The following is a 13,383-nucleotide window of genomic DNA, read 5'->3' as shown; positions in this document are numbered from 1 at the left end:
GTGGCGAAGGCACAAAAAAAAAAAAGTGGGTGCACTAAAAAGACAGCCTTGTTATTTGAAAACACTGTTTGACTTCATGATATTGAATGCACCATGGCTGGGGATTGTCTTATAATAAACATGTATTCCAAGATTTAATTTTTTTCATTTTAAATCAGAGGCAACAAAGTGATGTACACAACCTGTGCACAGTAACATTTTTACTTCTATAAACAAAAACATCAAAACTCTTCTTTAAAAAAAAGTACCTCATTTGAAAACACTGCTTGACTTCAAGATATTGAACGCACCACGGCTGGGGATTGTTTTATAAGAAAAATGCATACTAATTTTTTTTCTTCATTTTAATCATATGCAACAAAGTATGGTGTTTATCTCTTATAGAAGTAAAATATTTTACTGTGCACAAGAACAAAAACAACAAAGCTAAAAAAAAAACACTTTGACTTCATGATATTAATCCCCAGCCATGGTGCGTTCATCTTATAATAAACATGGATTCCAAGATTTAATTTTTTCATTTTAATCACAGGCAACAAAGTGATGTATACAACCTGTGCACAGTAACATTTTTTTTACTTCTATAAACTAAAGGATCAAAGCTCTTATTAATTAATAAATAAATTATTTACCTTATTTGAAAACACTGCTTGACTTCATGACATTGAACGCACCATGGCTGGGGATTATTTTATAAGAAAAATGTATATTCATTTTTCTTCTTATACAACAAAAGTATGATGTTTCTCTCTCATAGAAGTAAATTATTTTACTGTGCACAAGTACAAAAACAACAAAGCTTAAAAAAAAAAAAAAAACACTGACTTCATGATATTGAACGCACCATGGCTGGGATTGTCTTATAACAAAACATGTATTCCAAGATTTAATTTTTTCATTTTAATCACAGGCAACAAAGTGATGTATACAACCTGTGCACAGTAACATTTTTTTTACTTCTATAAACTAAAGGATCAAAGCTCTTATTAATAAATAAATAAAACATTTACCTTGTTATTTGAAAACACTGCTTGACTTCATGACATTGAACGCACCACGGCTGGGGATTATTTTATAAGAAAAATGCATATTCATTTTTCTTCTTCATATGCAACAAAAGTATGATGTTTATCTCTCATAGAAGTAAATTATTTTACTGTGCACAAGTACAAAAACAAAGCTCTTAAAAAAAAAGTACGCGCGCTAAAAAGACAGCCTTGTTATTTGAAAACACTGTTTGACTTCAGGGTGTTGAACGCACCGTGGCTGGGTCAGCAATGACGTCAGCAACTTTCATTTCGTCTTTTTAACGGTTGCCGGCTGCAGCGAGGCCCGAGCAGCACGTTTCCCACAGCAACGCAGAGCAATCAGCGAATATTAATTCACGGAGGCGTTTTATCATAATTTTTTTGTCATACCAACCTCTCCTCCCCTCAAAAAAAGGCTCCTCAGAAATATCACCTGTGAAACATGTCGCTGAAGAGACATGACAGTGCTAATTTGCGTGGCTAGTGTTCCTCTCTCACTCACTCAGCTAGCTTACACGGATATTAAAACGAGACAGACTGTTAAAAAGTTAACTGTTTGAGTCTCTCACTTACCGTTTGATCCCCATCTCTCTCGCTGTCGTTTCACCTGGTCGAGTCCGAGTCCGGTGCTTTCATTCACGCTGAAATAGCTGTAAACCTCTTCTACCGTTTTGGTGTGAGCGTTCTCCATCATGTACAGCCGGAGTTTATAATTAAAATTAAAAAAGACCACACGTACTAATGTGTCACTATTCTTTTAGCTCTCAGTAAAGGAGCAAAACCGAATACGCGAGTAACTCTTTACAGCAGTTAAACAAGTCAAATCATTCAGAAGGAAATTAGCAACTGTGGCTATCGGCATCCAATGCAGCGCGCGCGCACCCGGACAGTATCCAGCTCTGTGAGATTATGCTAAGCTAACGTTACTTCACCGCAACCCGCTAAGTTTTAGCCGAACCGGTGTCAGGCGCGAGGATCTACAGTGATGTCATTTAGACGTCAAAACCTTGTGTAACGCGCCTGAAACTATTTCAGGTGACCTGCCGTCATGAATAAAAATCTCCAACTCATTCCGAAAAACAACAAAATACCGGCTTCCACCAACAACACACCAGCACGAACCTCTCTCACTTCTTTTTCTCGAATGAGCCGCATACGCTGTCTCAGTGTCCGCATGTGGAAGCCTTTGATTGGCTCAACACAACCCGGAAGTCCGTGACTACGCTGATTGGCTGGAGGCAACCCGGAAATCGTGCGTCCGCTTGGACTTGACGTAAAACAGCTCGGCTCGTACAAGAGTCCTAACCGCTAATTCATTATGAGATATTAATACAGCAAGTTGAAATAATAGAACAATAATTTATACGGATTAAGAAGACAGGAAAAGTCTTTAAAAGACGTAAAGCCATGATTCAAACATTCACGGAAATGAGCTCCAAGGTAGACACGATAATAGCGCCGCCATATTTGATAGGGCAACATTTCAAGTTGGATTCATAGACCTGATTTGAGCCAACACGTTGTGTTGAATTTTGATGTAAAAAAAAAAAAAAATCGAAACAGTATCGGAAGGAATCACTTTTCACAGCTGTAACTTTATGAGAGATTTTATGGGACTAGATTGATGACTAGATTGAAGCTCTCTCTCTTCTTTTAAGGCACAATTAAAAACCCACCTTTTTACTCTTGCTTTTCCCTTTTAATCGATACTTTTTTTTTAATCGGTTTTATTATTTTAGTGTCAGAATGGTCCAGCTATTTTATTGTTTTATGTTTTTTATTGATAGTTTACTTGTTATATATTCCTGTCCTGCTTCGTTTTATTCATCTTATTTTTCATTATTTCTAATTGTTTATAATTGCTTGATTTTATTTTTACACTTTTATTGTTAAGTGTCCTTGAGTACCCTGAAAGGCGCTTTAAATAAAATTTATTATTATTATTATTATTATTTACCGTTTAGTTTTAAGATAAGCAAAAAAAATATCATTTTTCAAGTCAAAACTTACATCACCTACAATATGAGTACACCAAACAAAACAATTTTTTAAACTGAGGTGAAGACAAATCCAGGACTTGTAGTGTCTTACAATTAAAATCTAGTCCTTTTGTCCTTTCCAATATGGCGGACGCATAAACGTACTGCAAAGACTAGGGGCTAATCAGAGCAGCGACGGTTCGAGAATGACGCTGCTGTAGAGGCGCCTCAGCTGTCCATCCAATCAGATCACAGCTCCTACTGCGTCAGTCTGCTGTGATTGGATCAGCTGATCTGTCCTGCTGAATAATGGCATCATCATGTTCATGGCTGAAAAATATAATCCACTTTTTTTTTCTTGGTGGCATTTAATTAAATATATTTATTATTTTTTTTAATTACAAAAAGTTCTGATTTAGGAGACATATTTGGCATACAATTAAAAAATCTATTTAAAATATTTTTATTATATTGAATTTGTTTTATTATTGAGTTCACGTTCAATCCTGACACATAAAGTTCCACTTTAAATCACAAGCCCTTTTCTCCGTGCTCTCACGGAAGGCGGTCGCATTTCTCTGCCTCTCCTCTCCCTTATCTTCCCTGCTTTGCTCCTCTTGTCTCGTCTGTCACTTTTGAGAGACTCTCTCCGCACTGCTCTCCAAACTAAAAAATCATGGAATTGATTCTCGACGAGAAGCCTGGGTTCGGGGGAACCGGCCTGTCCTGCCGGAACGTTCGCAGCTGGCTACACGATGGACGCATGGGAGAAGTGGCGGGTTGTGTGCCTGGCGGTTCTTTCTGTGGAGGACATTGAAGACATCTACCTATTCGGAACCATGATTACAGGTCTTTTGCTGATTGGATTAGGCATTGCCCTGGTTTATCGAGGAAATCAGAAAACGGTGACAGCTGTCCAAAGCCCTATAAAGCTGCCCGACATGATTGAAGCGGTGGACAGAGCTGTCGGCACTCAGACTGTGGCTATTCAGAACTTGAACCGCAACATGGATAACATCATGGAGAAGCTTTTGGCTTTGCAAAGGAAATGGATCGATTCGGAGACCGGAATGGACAAACAGAGTAGTCGTGTAAAAGAATGCGTCTTCTCGCCCCAAGACCAAACAGGCTCCCTCAGACAGCACTGGCCTCGGCCAAGCCGTTGCTGGAACAACAACTCCCCCTGAAGATCACTGCAGTGAGACGCTCTTGCATTCCTTCCCCCACTTCCCACAGTCGCCGCTTTTACCCCCAGTGTGACAAGCGGGTGCGCGACCAGTGCCGTCATGGCTGCAGGAACAGACGGCTGCTTACTTGCGACTTGTCCAGGGTGTACCCCGCCTTTCACCCGTAGTCAGCTGGGATAGGCTCCAGCTTGCCTGCGACCCTGTAGAACAGGATAAAGCGGCTAGAGATAATGAGATGAGATGAGAGATCCCTGTCTTCCTGTCCTGTCTACTCCCCCTCTGTCAGTTGTATGTATGTGTATATGTAAGGACGGGTTGATGGTCAATTTTGCTGGTACTTGTGACTAGTGACAATAAAGGGTTCATTCATTCATTCATTTATTCATACATTTTGCATGTGATGGTGTGATAGGATATCATGTGAATAATGTGTGCTAAAATACAACCAGGTGTGAAAAATTAACATGAAAATAAATTAATTTTATGATTTAAAGAATGATTAAATAAATACATCACTGATGATTTGTGATACTTATCCAAATTCAAATGTCATCTCTTGGACTGTCACATGATCTTGATCTCGCCCCAAAATAACACCCTGTGTATTCCAGAAACGACAGACTCTTTCACTCAGGATCTTCCGGCTAGCACTAAATAGCAACTTCATACTGTGTATTGTAATAATATTATAATACAATAATATACATAATATAATAATATAATAAAATATGAGACTTCAGTGATCAGCTGTGTTCTGCAATTGTTAAATAAAATGAAATACTCAACAAAGTGCTGATTTCTAAGTCATCATTTTATTATAAAACCACATTTGAAAAATTAATGTATGACTACAATATGCCTTAGGACAACTACATTACAGTTAAAATTTAAGGAAGCCATGGCTTAAAGAAGCACAAAATTAAATGTTACAGGAAAAAAATGTTTGTATCTGAGCAGCATATTCCATAAGAGAGCACTTTTCAGATTAAAAAAGAAAACATAATGAAGGCTACTGGGTTTTGGTGTAAAATTAAGAAGTGAGTGTGACAATCAAAGTGTCCAGAAGAACTGTGGCTGGTTCTGTAAGATGCTCAGTAAAACCTACAGCTTATTTCCGCATAAAACTGCACTCATTGGACCTGAGACTGCTATTTTTTTTAAAGCAAAGGGTCGACTCACACCAAATATTGACTTTGTTTCATTTATTATGGCTTACTGCTATTACTGTATTTTTTTAAGGTTGAAACATTTAATTTCATTATTTTTTAAGCCATTTTTGGTCTACAGTGGCGGCGTGGTGGTGTAGTGATTAGCACCGTTGCCTTACAGCAAGAAGGTCCTGGGTTCGAGCCCAGCGGCTGGTGAGGGCCTTTCTGTGTGGAGTATGCATGTTCTCCTCCGGGTGCTCCAGTTTTCCCCACAGTCCAAAAACATGCAGGTTAGGTTAATTGGTGGCTCTAAATTGACCATAGGTGTTAATGGTTGTTTGTCTCTGTGTCAGCCCTGCGATAACCTGGCGACTTGTCCAGGATGTACCCTGCCTCTCGCCCATAGTCAGCTGGGATAGGTTCCAGCTTGCCTGCGGCCCTGTAGAACAGGATAAGCAGCTAGAGATAATGGATGGATGGTCTACAGCATTTATTTACATGTGCCTAAGACTTTTGCACAGTCCTGTATATTCCATGAACTAGTCACATGTTTCAAGTTGTTCAAAACATCAAAATTTCCTGAAGATCATGTGAAAAAGAAAAGATCATTCAACTTTCTTTTCTTTCTTTTCAGTGATGAGGTCACTTTGAAAGTACAACCCTTTAATCCAGATGTCTTTAATGCTCGCTAACCACATATTTTGCTAATTCTATGCTTAAAAAACCGTACCCCATTACTCATTTAAGATCAAAATGCAGCGAAGAAGAAGAGCAGAAGCCTTTGTCATATGCATACTCAAGCACAGTGAAATTCATCCTCTGCATTTAACCCATTGGAAGCAGTGAACACACGCATGCACACACACATAGCCAGAGCAGTGGGCAGCTATGCTACAGCGCCCAGGGAGCAGTTGGGGGTTTGGTGCCTTGCTCAAGGGGAATTCAGCCCCTCACTGTAAAAAAAGAATAGTTGAGAATACTTGAAATTTCAAGGCAACAGTCTGCATTAAGAATTTTATGTTTTGCCAATGATGTGTCCATGATAATCCAAACTATGATAAAACTGTTATCTTTATTAAGAATTCTTAATTAAGTCAATTTTCAATTCCTCATTCTGCCAACATAGATTTCTCTTTTTGCTGAACAGTGGCATTCACAGTAGTACAAAAAGGCAATTGAGGTTATCAGACTTTTTTGGGGGGCTTTTTTCACTTTTATTTGGATAGGACAGCGTAGAGACAGGAAATGAGCGGAAGAGAGGGATCAGGAAATGACCTCGGGTTGGAATCGAACCCGGGTCCCCGGATTTATGGTATGGCGCCTTATCCACCTGAGCCACAACGCCATACCCACGATGTGGGTTTTAAAAACTTTATTTCAATATTGAAGTTTTGTAATTGTGTAGAACAATGAAAAAAGGCATGTATAGTTTAATGATAAATTGTGATAACCTCGGGGGCGTCGTGGCTCAGGTGGATAAGGCGCCATACCATAAATCCGGGGACCCGGGTTTGATTCCGACCTGAGGTCATTTCCTGATCTCTCTCCTGCTCATTTCCTGTCTCTATGCTGTCCTATCCAAATAGAGGTGAAAAAAGCCCTAAAAAAAATTGTGATAACCTCAATTGCCTTTTTGCACTACTGTGAATGCCACTGTTCAGCAAAAAGAGAAATCTATGTTGGCAGAATGAGGAATTGAAAATTGACTTAATTAAGAATTCTTAATAAAGATAACAGTTTTATCATAGTTTGGATTATCATGGGCACATCGTTGGCAAAACATAAAATTCTTAATGCAGACGGTTGCCTTGAAATTTCAAGTATTCTCAACTATTTTTTTTACAGTGCAAGCGGCCCCATGTTAACCTAATCTGCATGTCTTTGAACTATGGAGGAAACCGGAGCACCGGGAGGAAACCCACACAGACATGGGGAGAACATGCAAACTCTGCACAGAAAGGCCCCCGTTGGCTGCTGGGCTCGAACCCAGATCCACTAAAACGTGCATCGAACCAGTCAAAATTGTGTGAACCTGTCTCAGAAAACAATCTTTCCAAGGTTTCATTGTGACTCATAAGTCTGGTACCGTTGGAATCCTTGGAGCTAGACCAGGGGTGTCCAAACTGATCCATAAAGGGCCGTGTGGCTGCAGGTTTTCATTCCAGCCATGCAGCAGCACACCTGACTTGGCTCATTCAATCAACTGAACTGTCTTCACACAGTCAAATACTTGCAACCCTTGATTAAAGGGTGGGTGTGTCAGTTGATTGAATAAGCCAAATCAGGTGTGCTGCTGCATGGCTGGAATGAAAACCTGCAGTCACACGGCCCTTTATGGATCAGTTTGAACACCCCTGAGCTAGACGATTCCAATACACCCTATGAAGTCATTTTCCGCCTGATTAGATTTTCCGGCATTTTGAATTTTGTCCAAAGTGAAGGTAGAGTGACCCTGGCCGCATGTTTTGTCCGATCACCACGAAACTTGGCACACATGATCTCCAGTCCATGCCTGATGAATGATATTCGTTTGGCTCTCATACATCGCGGCGTTCGCCCATGGCAGCCAATCAAAATCGATGGCGGAGCCACCAGACAGGAAGTGAGCTCATATCTCGGAAACGCTCTGACATGTCAGGACCATATTTGGTGGCATGATTTTGGACACCATCCGAAGTACCCTCATCAAATATGGTGCCATTTGGTCACTAGGGGGCGTCACAATAAAACCTTGGAAAGATTGTTTCCTGAGACAGGTTCACACAATTTTTTTTTTTATAGATTTTTTTTGGGCTTTTTTCACCTTTATTGGATAGGACAGTGTAGAGACAGGAAATGAGCGGGAAAGAGAGAGACGGGGAGGGATCGGGAAATGACTTCGGGTCAGACTCGAACCCGGGTCCCCGGATTTATGGTATGGTGCCTTATCCACCTGAGCCACGATGCCCCCAGGTTCACACAATTTTGATTGGTTTGATGCACGTTTTAGTGGATTCGCTGTTGAAAAAAGATATATTTTTAACAGTTACAGGGGCTCTGGCACCAAATGCACAAAATTAGGACGCTAATTGCTTTGGGATGTCGTGTTCTGGTGACTGGAAGGTCAAAAGGTGAAATCTGTGCAACACAAACCGAGACAACGGCTCTTGAGAAGGCTCTTAACCCTCAACTTTTCAGCTATGTAGGTCACTTTCGATGACTACTAAATGCAATCGCTGACTAACAATCAGACACAATATGAGATCAGGACGGTCTGAGGAACATCTGTAGCCATTTGGAGAAATGTGGTTATATTTGGATGGTGTGATAGGGCACTTGCTCAGTGCACGCTGTGTCACTGATAAAACAAGGCTGTAGAAACAAAGCACAAGATTAACTCAGAGCCCAAAGAGTCTGCAATCATTCCGACACACTGTGAGCACAGATTAATATATATGAGCACACTAAATTAGTTTTGACACCTCAGGGTTGTTATGGAGATACTCACTGGCCACTTTAATAGGAACTTGTTCTTGATTCTAAGATCCCTGGCTGCAGGACTGGAACCCAATGTAGTCTTCTGCTGTTGCATGCTGAGATGCTTTTCTGCTCACCATGGTTGTAAAGAGTGATTATATGAGTTCCTTATAAGGTACACCCATCCACCTGCTGTTTTATGCAGTTCTCTAATCAGCCGATCCCTTGACAGCAGCACAATGCATCAAGTCATGCAGATACAACTCAAGAGCTTCAGGTCATGTTCACAATGTTCAAACATCAGAATGGGAAAAATTGTGATCTCAGAGTGTGACTTTCTTTCACTATGGCATGAGTGTTGGTTTGAGCCAGATGGACTGCTGGTTTGAGTATTTCAGAAACAGCTGATCTCCTGGGGTTTTCACACACAGCAGTCTTTAGAATTTACACAGAATGGTGCGAAAAACAAAAAACATAGAGTGAGCGACAGTTCTGTAGGTGGAAACGTCTTGTTGATAAGAGAGGTCAGAGGAAAATGGCCAGATTGGTTTGAGCTGCCAGGAAGGATATAGCAACTCATAGCAACTCTTTACAACCATGGTGAGCAGAAAAGCATCTCAGCATGCAACAGCAGAAGACCACATTGGGTTCCAGTCCTGCAGCCAAGAACAGGAGTCTTAGAATCAAGTGGGTGTGTGTTGGAAACATTCCACAACATTAAAAATATCTCATCTCATCTCATTATCTCTAGCCGCTTTATCCTTCTACAGGGTCGCAGGCAAGCTGGAGCCTATCCCAGCTGACTATGGGCGAAAGGCGGGGTACACCCTGGACAAGTCGCCAGGTCATCACAGGGCTGACACATAGACACAGACAACCATTCACACTCACACCTACGGTCAATTTAGAGTCACCAGTTAACCTAACCTGCATGTCTTTGGACTGTGGGGGAAACCGGAGCACCCGGAGGAAACCCACGCGGACACGGGGAGAACATGCAAACTCCACACAGAAAGGCCCTCGCCGGCCACGGGGCTCGAACCCAGGACCTTCTTGCTGTGAGGCGACAGCGCTAACCACTACACCACCGTGCCGCCTTAAAAATATCTATAAATGATTAAAAAGTATGACGTATTGTTCTTTAATAAATTTAATAATTGTAATCATTGGCAACTTGCTATAGTATAAGAGGAAGAACACATTTCAAGGCATGCTGTTATTAGAAAATAATCAATTTCGGTAACTCTGCTTCACATCCGGCTGTATCACGTAACCATGTTCTTGATGTTTTCCCCTTATTTTTTTATGCCTCAGCTAGCCCATCGTATTTAAGTGCAAAAGAAGAAGTTGTGATAATCCCTCAGAGAATCAAGGAGCTAATAAAATTCATTGGTTCCTTGACACACTTCTCTAGTTACTTACAAGTTGAAATGACTTGCCAGGCCACATCACACCACCCTATCGTGTTTTATTCCCTTTTTTCTGCTGAGAAAGTGCTCATTATTAGCGTACATCTAAATCCGTATCCTAACTGGTTTGATATTTGCAACAGTTAAATTTAAATAAAATCCATTACATCATGGCATTCCAAACCACAGAAAGCATATCCGCACTGTCTGTGTTTATACTGAATGTAGTGCTCAGGTCAAAATGGTTTGTATGCAGCTCTCATTTTAATGAATGCTTCAGTATACTGGACTGCTGACTGGGCCATTTCCGTCAGGCCTGCTGCAGTTAAAGTGTCAGTCATGGAGTGAGCGATAAATGGCCTATAAATGGCTCAGCTGACCTGGGTGAGACATTTTTTTCTCAGAGATTATATTTTAATTCGCATGTATCCGGTAATCTGAAATAACAAAACATGTACCGTATATCTTGTATTTCTGATCCTTGATTTCATTTATTGCCAGTTACAAACAATAACACAGTTGAGTTTACAATTTATAATATTAACAAAAAAGGCCTTAAACATACCCCTTATATAGAAACATCACACGTGCAATCATGTATATTTTTCACCTGTAATTATCTGAGTAATACACTCACCGGCCACTTTAACAGGAACTTGTTCTTGATTCTAAGACTCCTGTTCTTGACTGCAGGAATGGAACCCAATGTGGTCTTCTGCTGTTGCATGCTGAGATGCTTTTCTGCTCACCACGTTTGTAAAGAGTTGCTGTGAGTTACTAGGGCGGCACGGTGGTGTAGTGGTTAGCACGGTCGCCTCGCAGCAAGAAGGTTCAGAAAGGGGGCCTTTCTGTGTGGAGTTTGCATGTTCTCCCCGTGTCTGCATGGGTTTCCTCCGGGTGCTCCGGTTTCCCCCACAATCCAAAGACATGCAGTTAGGTTGACGTGGGGCGGCCTTGGGCTGAAGTGCCCTTGAGCAAGATACCTAACCCCTGCCCACTGCTCTGAGTGTGTGTGTGTGTGTGTGTTCACTGCTTCAGATGGGTTAAATGCAGAGGATGAATTTCACTGTGCTTGAAGTGTGCATGTGACAAATAAAGGTTTCTTCTTCTTATAGCCTTCTTGGCAGATCTGTCTATTTTCCTTTGATCTCTCTTAGCAACAAGGCGTTTGTTTCCACCCACAGAACTGTCCCTCACTCACTCAATGTTTTTTTTTTTTGCACCATTCTGTATAAACTCTAGAGACTGTTGTGTGTGTAAACCCCAAGAGATCAGCAGTTTCTGAACTACTCAAACCAGTCCATCTGGCACCAACAACCATGCCACACTGGCTGAGTAGATAACTGCATAAAGCAACAAGTGGATGGGTGTTCCTAATAAAGTGGCTGGTGAGTGTCAGTTCCTGTTACCACTTACATTATCATAATTATAATCCAATGTTTCCTCACCAACCTCTCATTTTTATCCCTATTCTAGTTTATAAGATGAAAAAACGCAGCTTGCTGTGACACATCTGTCCTCTTGTAAAAAAAAAAAAAAAAGAATTTCTGTTACAACGTGCTGACCCTGAAGACTCCTTCCACATATGTGAAATAAACATCTCCTTCCAGTTTATTAAGTTTATTCATTAGTCCAGCATACAAGTCCTGAACAAGAACATTAATATGAACCTGTGATTTGCCTGACAGATGGGACTACTTTCAGAGCTGCTGTTATAGACAATGAATCAACACCTTCTGACGAATCATCATCAAGAATTCAGCAGCTCTGTGAAAAATACCAAACATCAAATGTCCAATTCTGACAAAACACAAAAACATGACACCATGTTCGAGTTTTTGACATCTGAGTCTGCTTGTATCATGCAGGAAGAATAAAAAAAAGCTAATCCTGTTGTTTTGGTTTCCCGGATGAGGAATGAGACTGCTAAACCACCCTCTGCCATATTAAGGCTATGTTTGGTGTGTGTGTGTATGTGTGTCTTGGCACACAGCCACACACTGGCCTTAGAAGGGCCTGGGAAAACACAAATGCAAGAATCTGGCATGTGAGGGAGATAATGAAACTCTCAGGATAAGAGGTGGAGAAGAAAGAGAGAGAGAGAGCCTGTGTGTCCACTTATGCAGATATTTTAATGCATATTTTGAGCCAAACATATTTACATTCCTCCTGATGATGCATGATGATCAACTGAAATAGACTTGGGACACAGACATTTTTCAAAACCATCCAAGTAAGGTAGCACTCTGACTGGGCCTGATATTGCATGTTGGATGTGAGTAGTGTTCCATCTAGTGGACATTTACTATTACTGCAGCACAGCTTCTACTCAGTCAGATTCATGCTTTCTGGTTGGATCTATTAATACATTATGATCCCATGCTATTTTGAACAGAGAGGTAGGTCATAAAGCCTCAGACTTTCTGTCATGATAGGAAAAATGCATTCAAAAAGATTAAGAAAAAGATTATTAGAAAATGCAAAACCTTGAAGTATGGAATGCCATTTAATTCAATATTAATCAAACAAGCCTATTAAATAAATAAATAAATAAATATGGCTATGAAATAAATGAGACAAGAAATATAAAAATTTATAAATAAATGTAAATGTAAATATATAATTGAGTCGATATAGTTAAATAAATACGTAGGTTTTTATTTTAAATTTGACGTTTTATCAAAGTTCAGGTTCAGGTTTATTATAAAGCCCTTTAAAAACAACAACAGTTGACCAAAGTGCTGTACAGTCCATCTAAGATGAGAGTAATTAAATAAATAAATAAAAATAAGTAAGAATGAAGTGAATATACATAAAAATCATATATAAAACCTAAAAGCAGATAAAGGACAGAGACATAAAATCACACATAGACCCTAAAAGCAAATCATGGACAACAGACATGGATCTTCACTATACCAAGTCACATAACATCACACCACTCATAGAGAGTCAAACGCCAGGGAGAAAAAGTGTGTACTTTTTTTTTTTTTAAAGAAGTACTTTTATTTATTCCAAGGGACTTTTAATTCACTATATTGACTCATTTATAAATTTTTGTTTACATTTATTTATATTCCATTTATTAGCAGTATTGTATTTGATTTCAAACCAGTGGAGAATATGCGTCAAAGCGCATGCGTCAAGTTTCTAGCACCATCCGCATGCGCCTTTTT

General features: G+C 40.1%; 1 protein-coding gene across 1 annotated transcript in view; it reads right to left on the bottom strand.

Moving 5' to 3' along the window:
• atp2a2b (ATPase sarcoplasmic/endoplasmic reticulum Ca2+ transporting 2b) overlaps positions 1-2,191 on the bottom strand; it is a 43,494-nt gene extending 41,303 nt beyond the window's left edge. The window contains exon 1 of the mRNA XM_060935435.1: positions 1,602-2,191. Within this exon, the coding sequence (XP_060791418.1) occupies positions 1,602-1,722 (121 nt within the window). The 5' untranslated portion in view covers positions 1,723-2,191. The remainder of the gene's footprint in view (positions 1-1,601) is intronic.
• Positions 2,192-13,383: the final 11,192 nt, after the last annotated feature.

Source organism: Neoarius graeffei, chromosome 12 (assembly GCF_027579695.1).
Source record: "Neoarius graeffei isolate fNeoGra1 chromosome 12, fNeoGra1.pri, whole genome shotgun sequence".
Lineage (NCBI taxonomy): Eukaryota > Metazoa > Chordata > Actinopteri > Siluriformes > Ariidae > Neoarius > Neoarius graeffei.
Note: the sequence above shows the minus strand (reverse complement) of the source record. Positions and strands in the feature narration are given on the sequence as shown.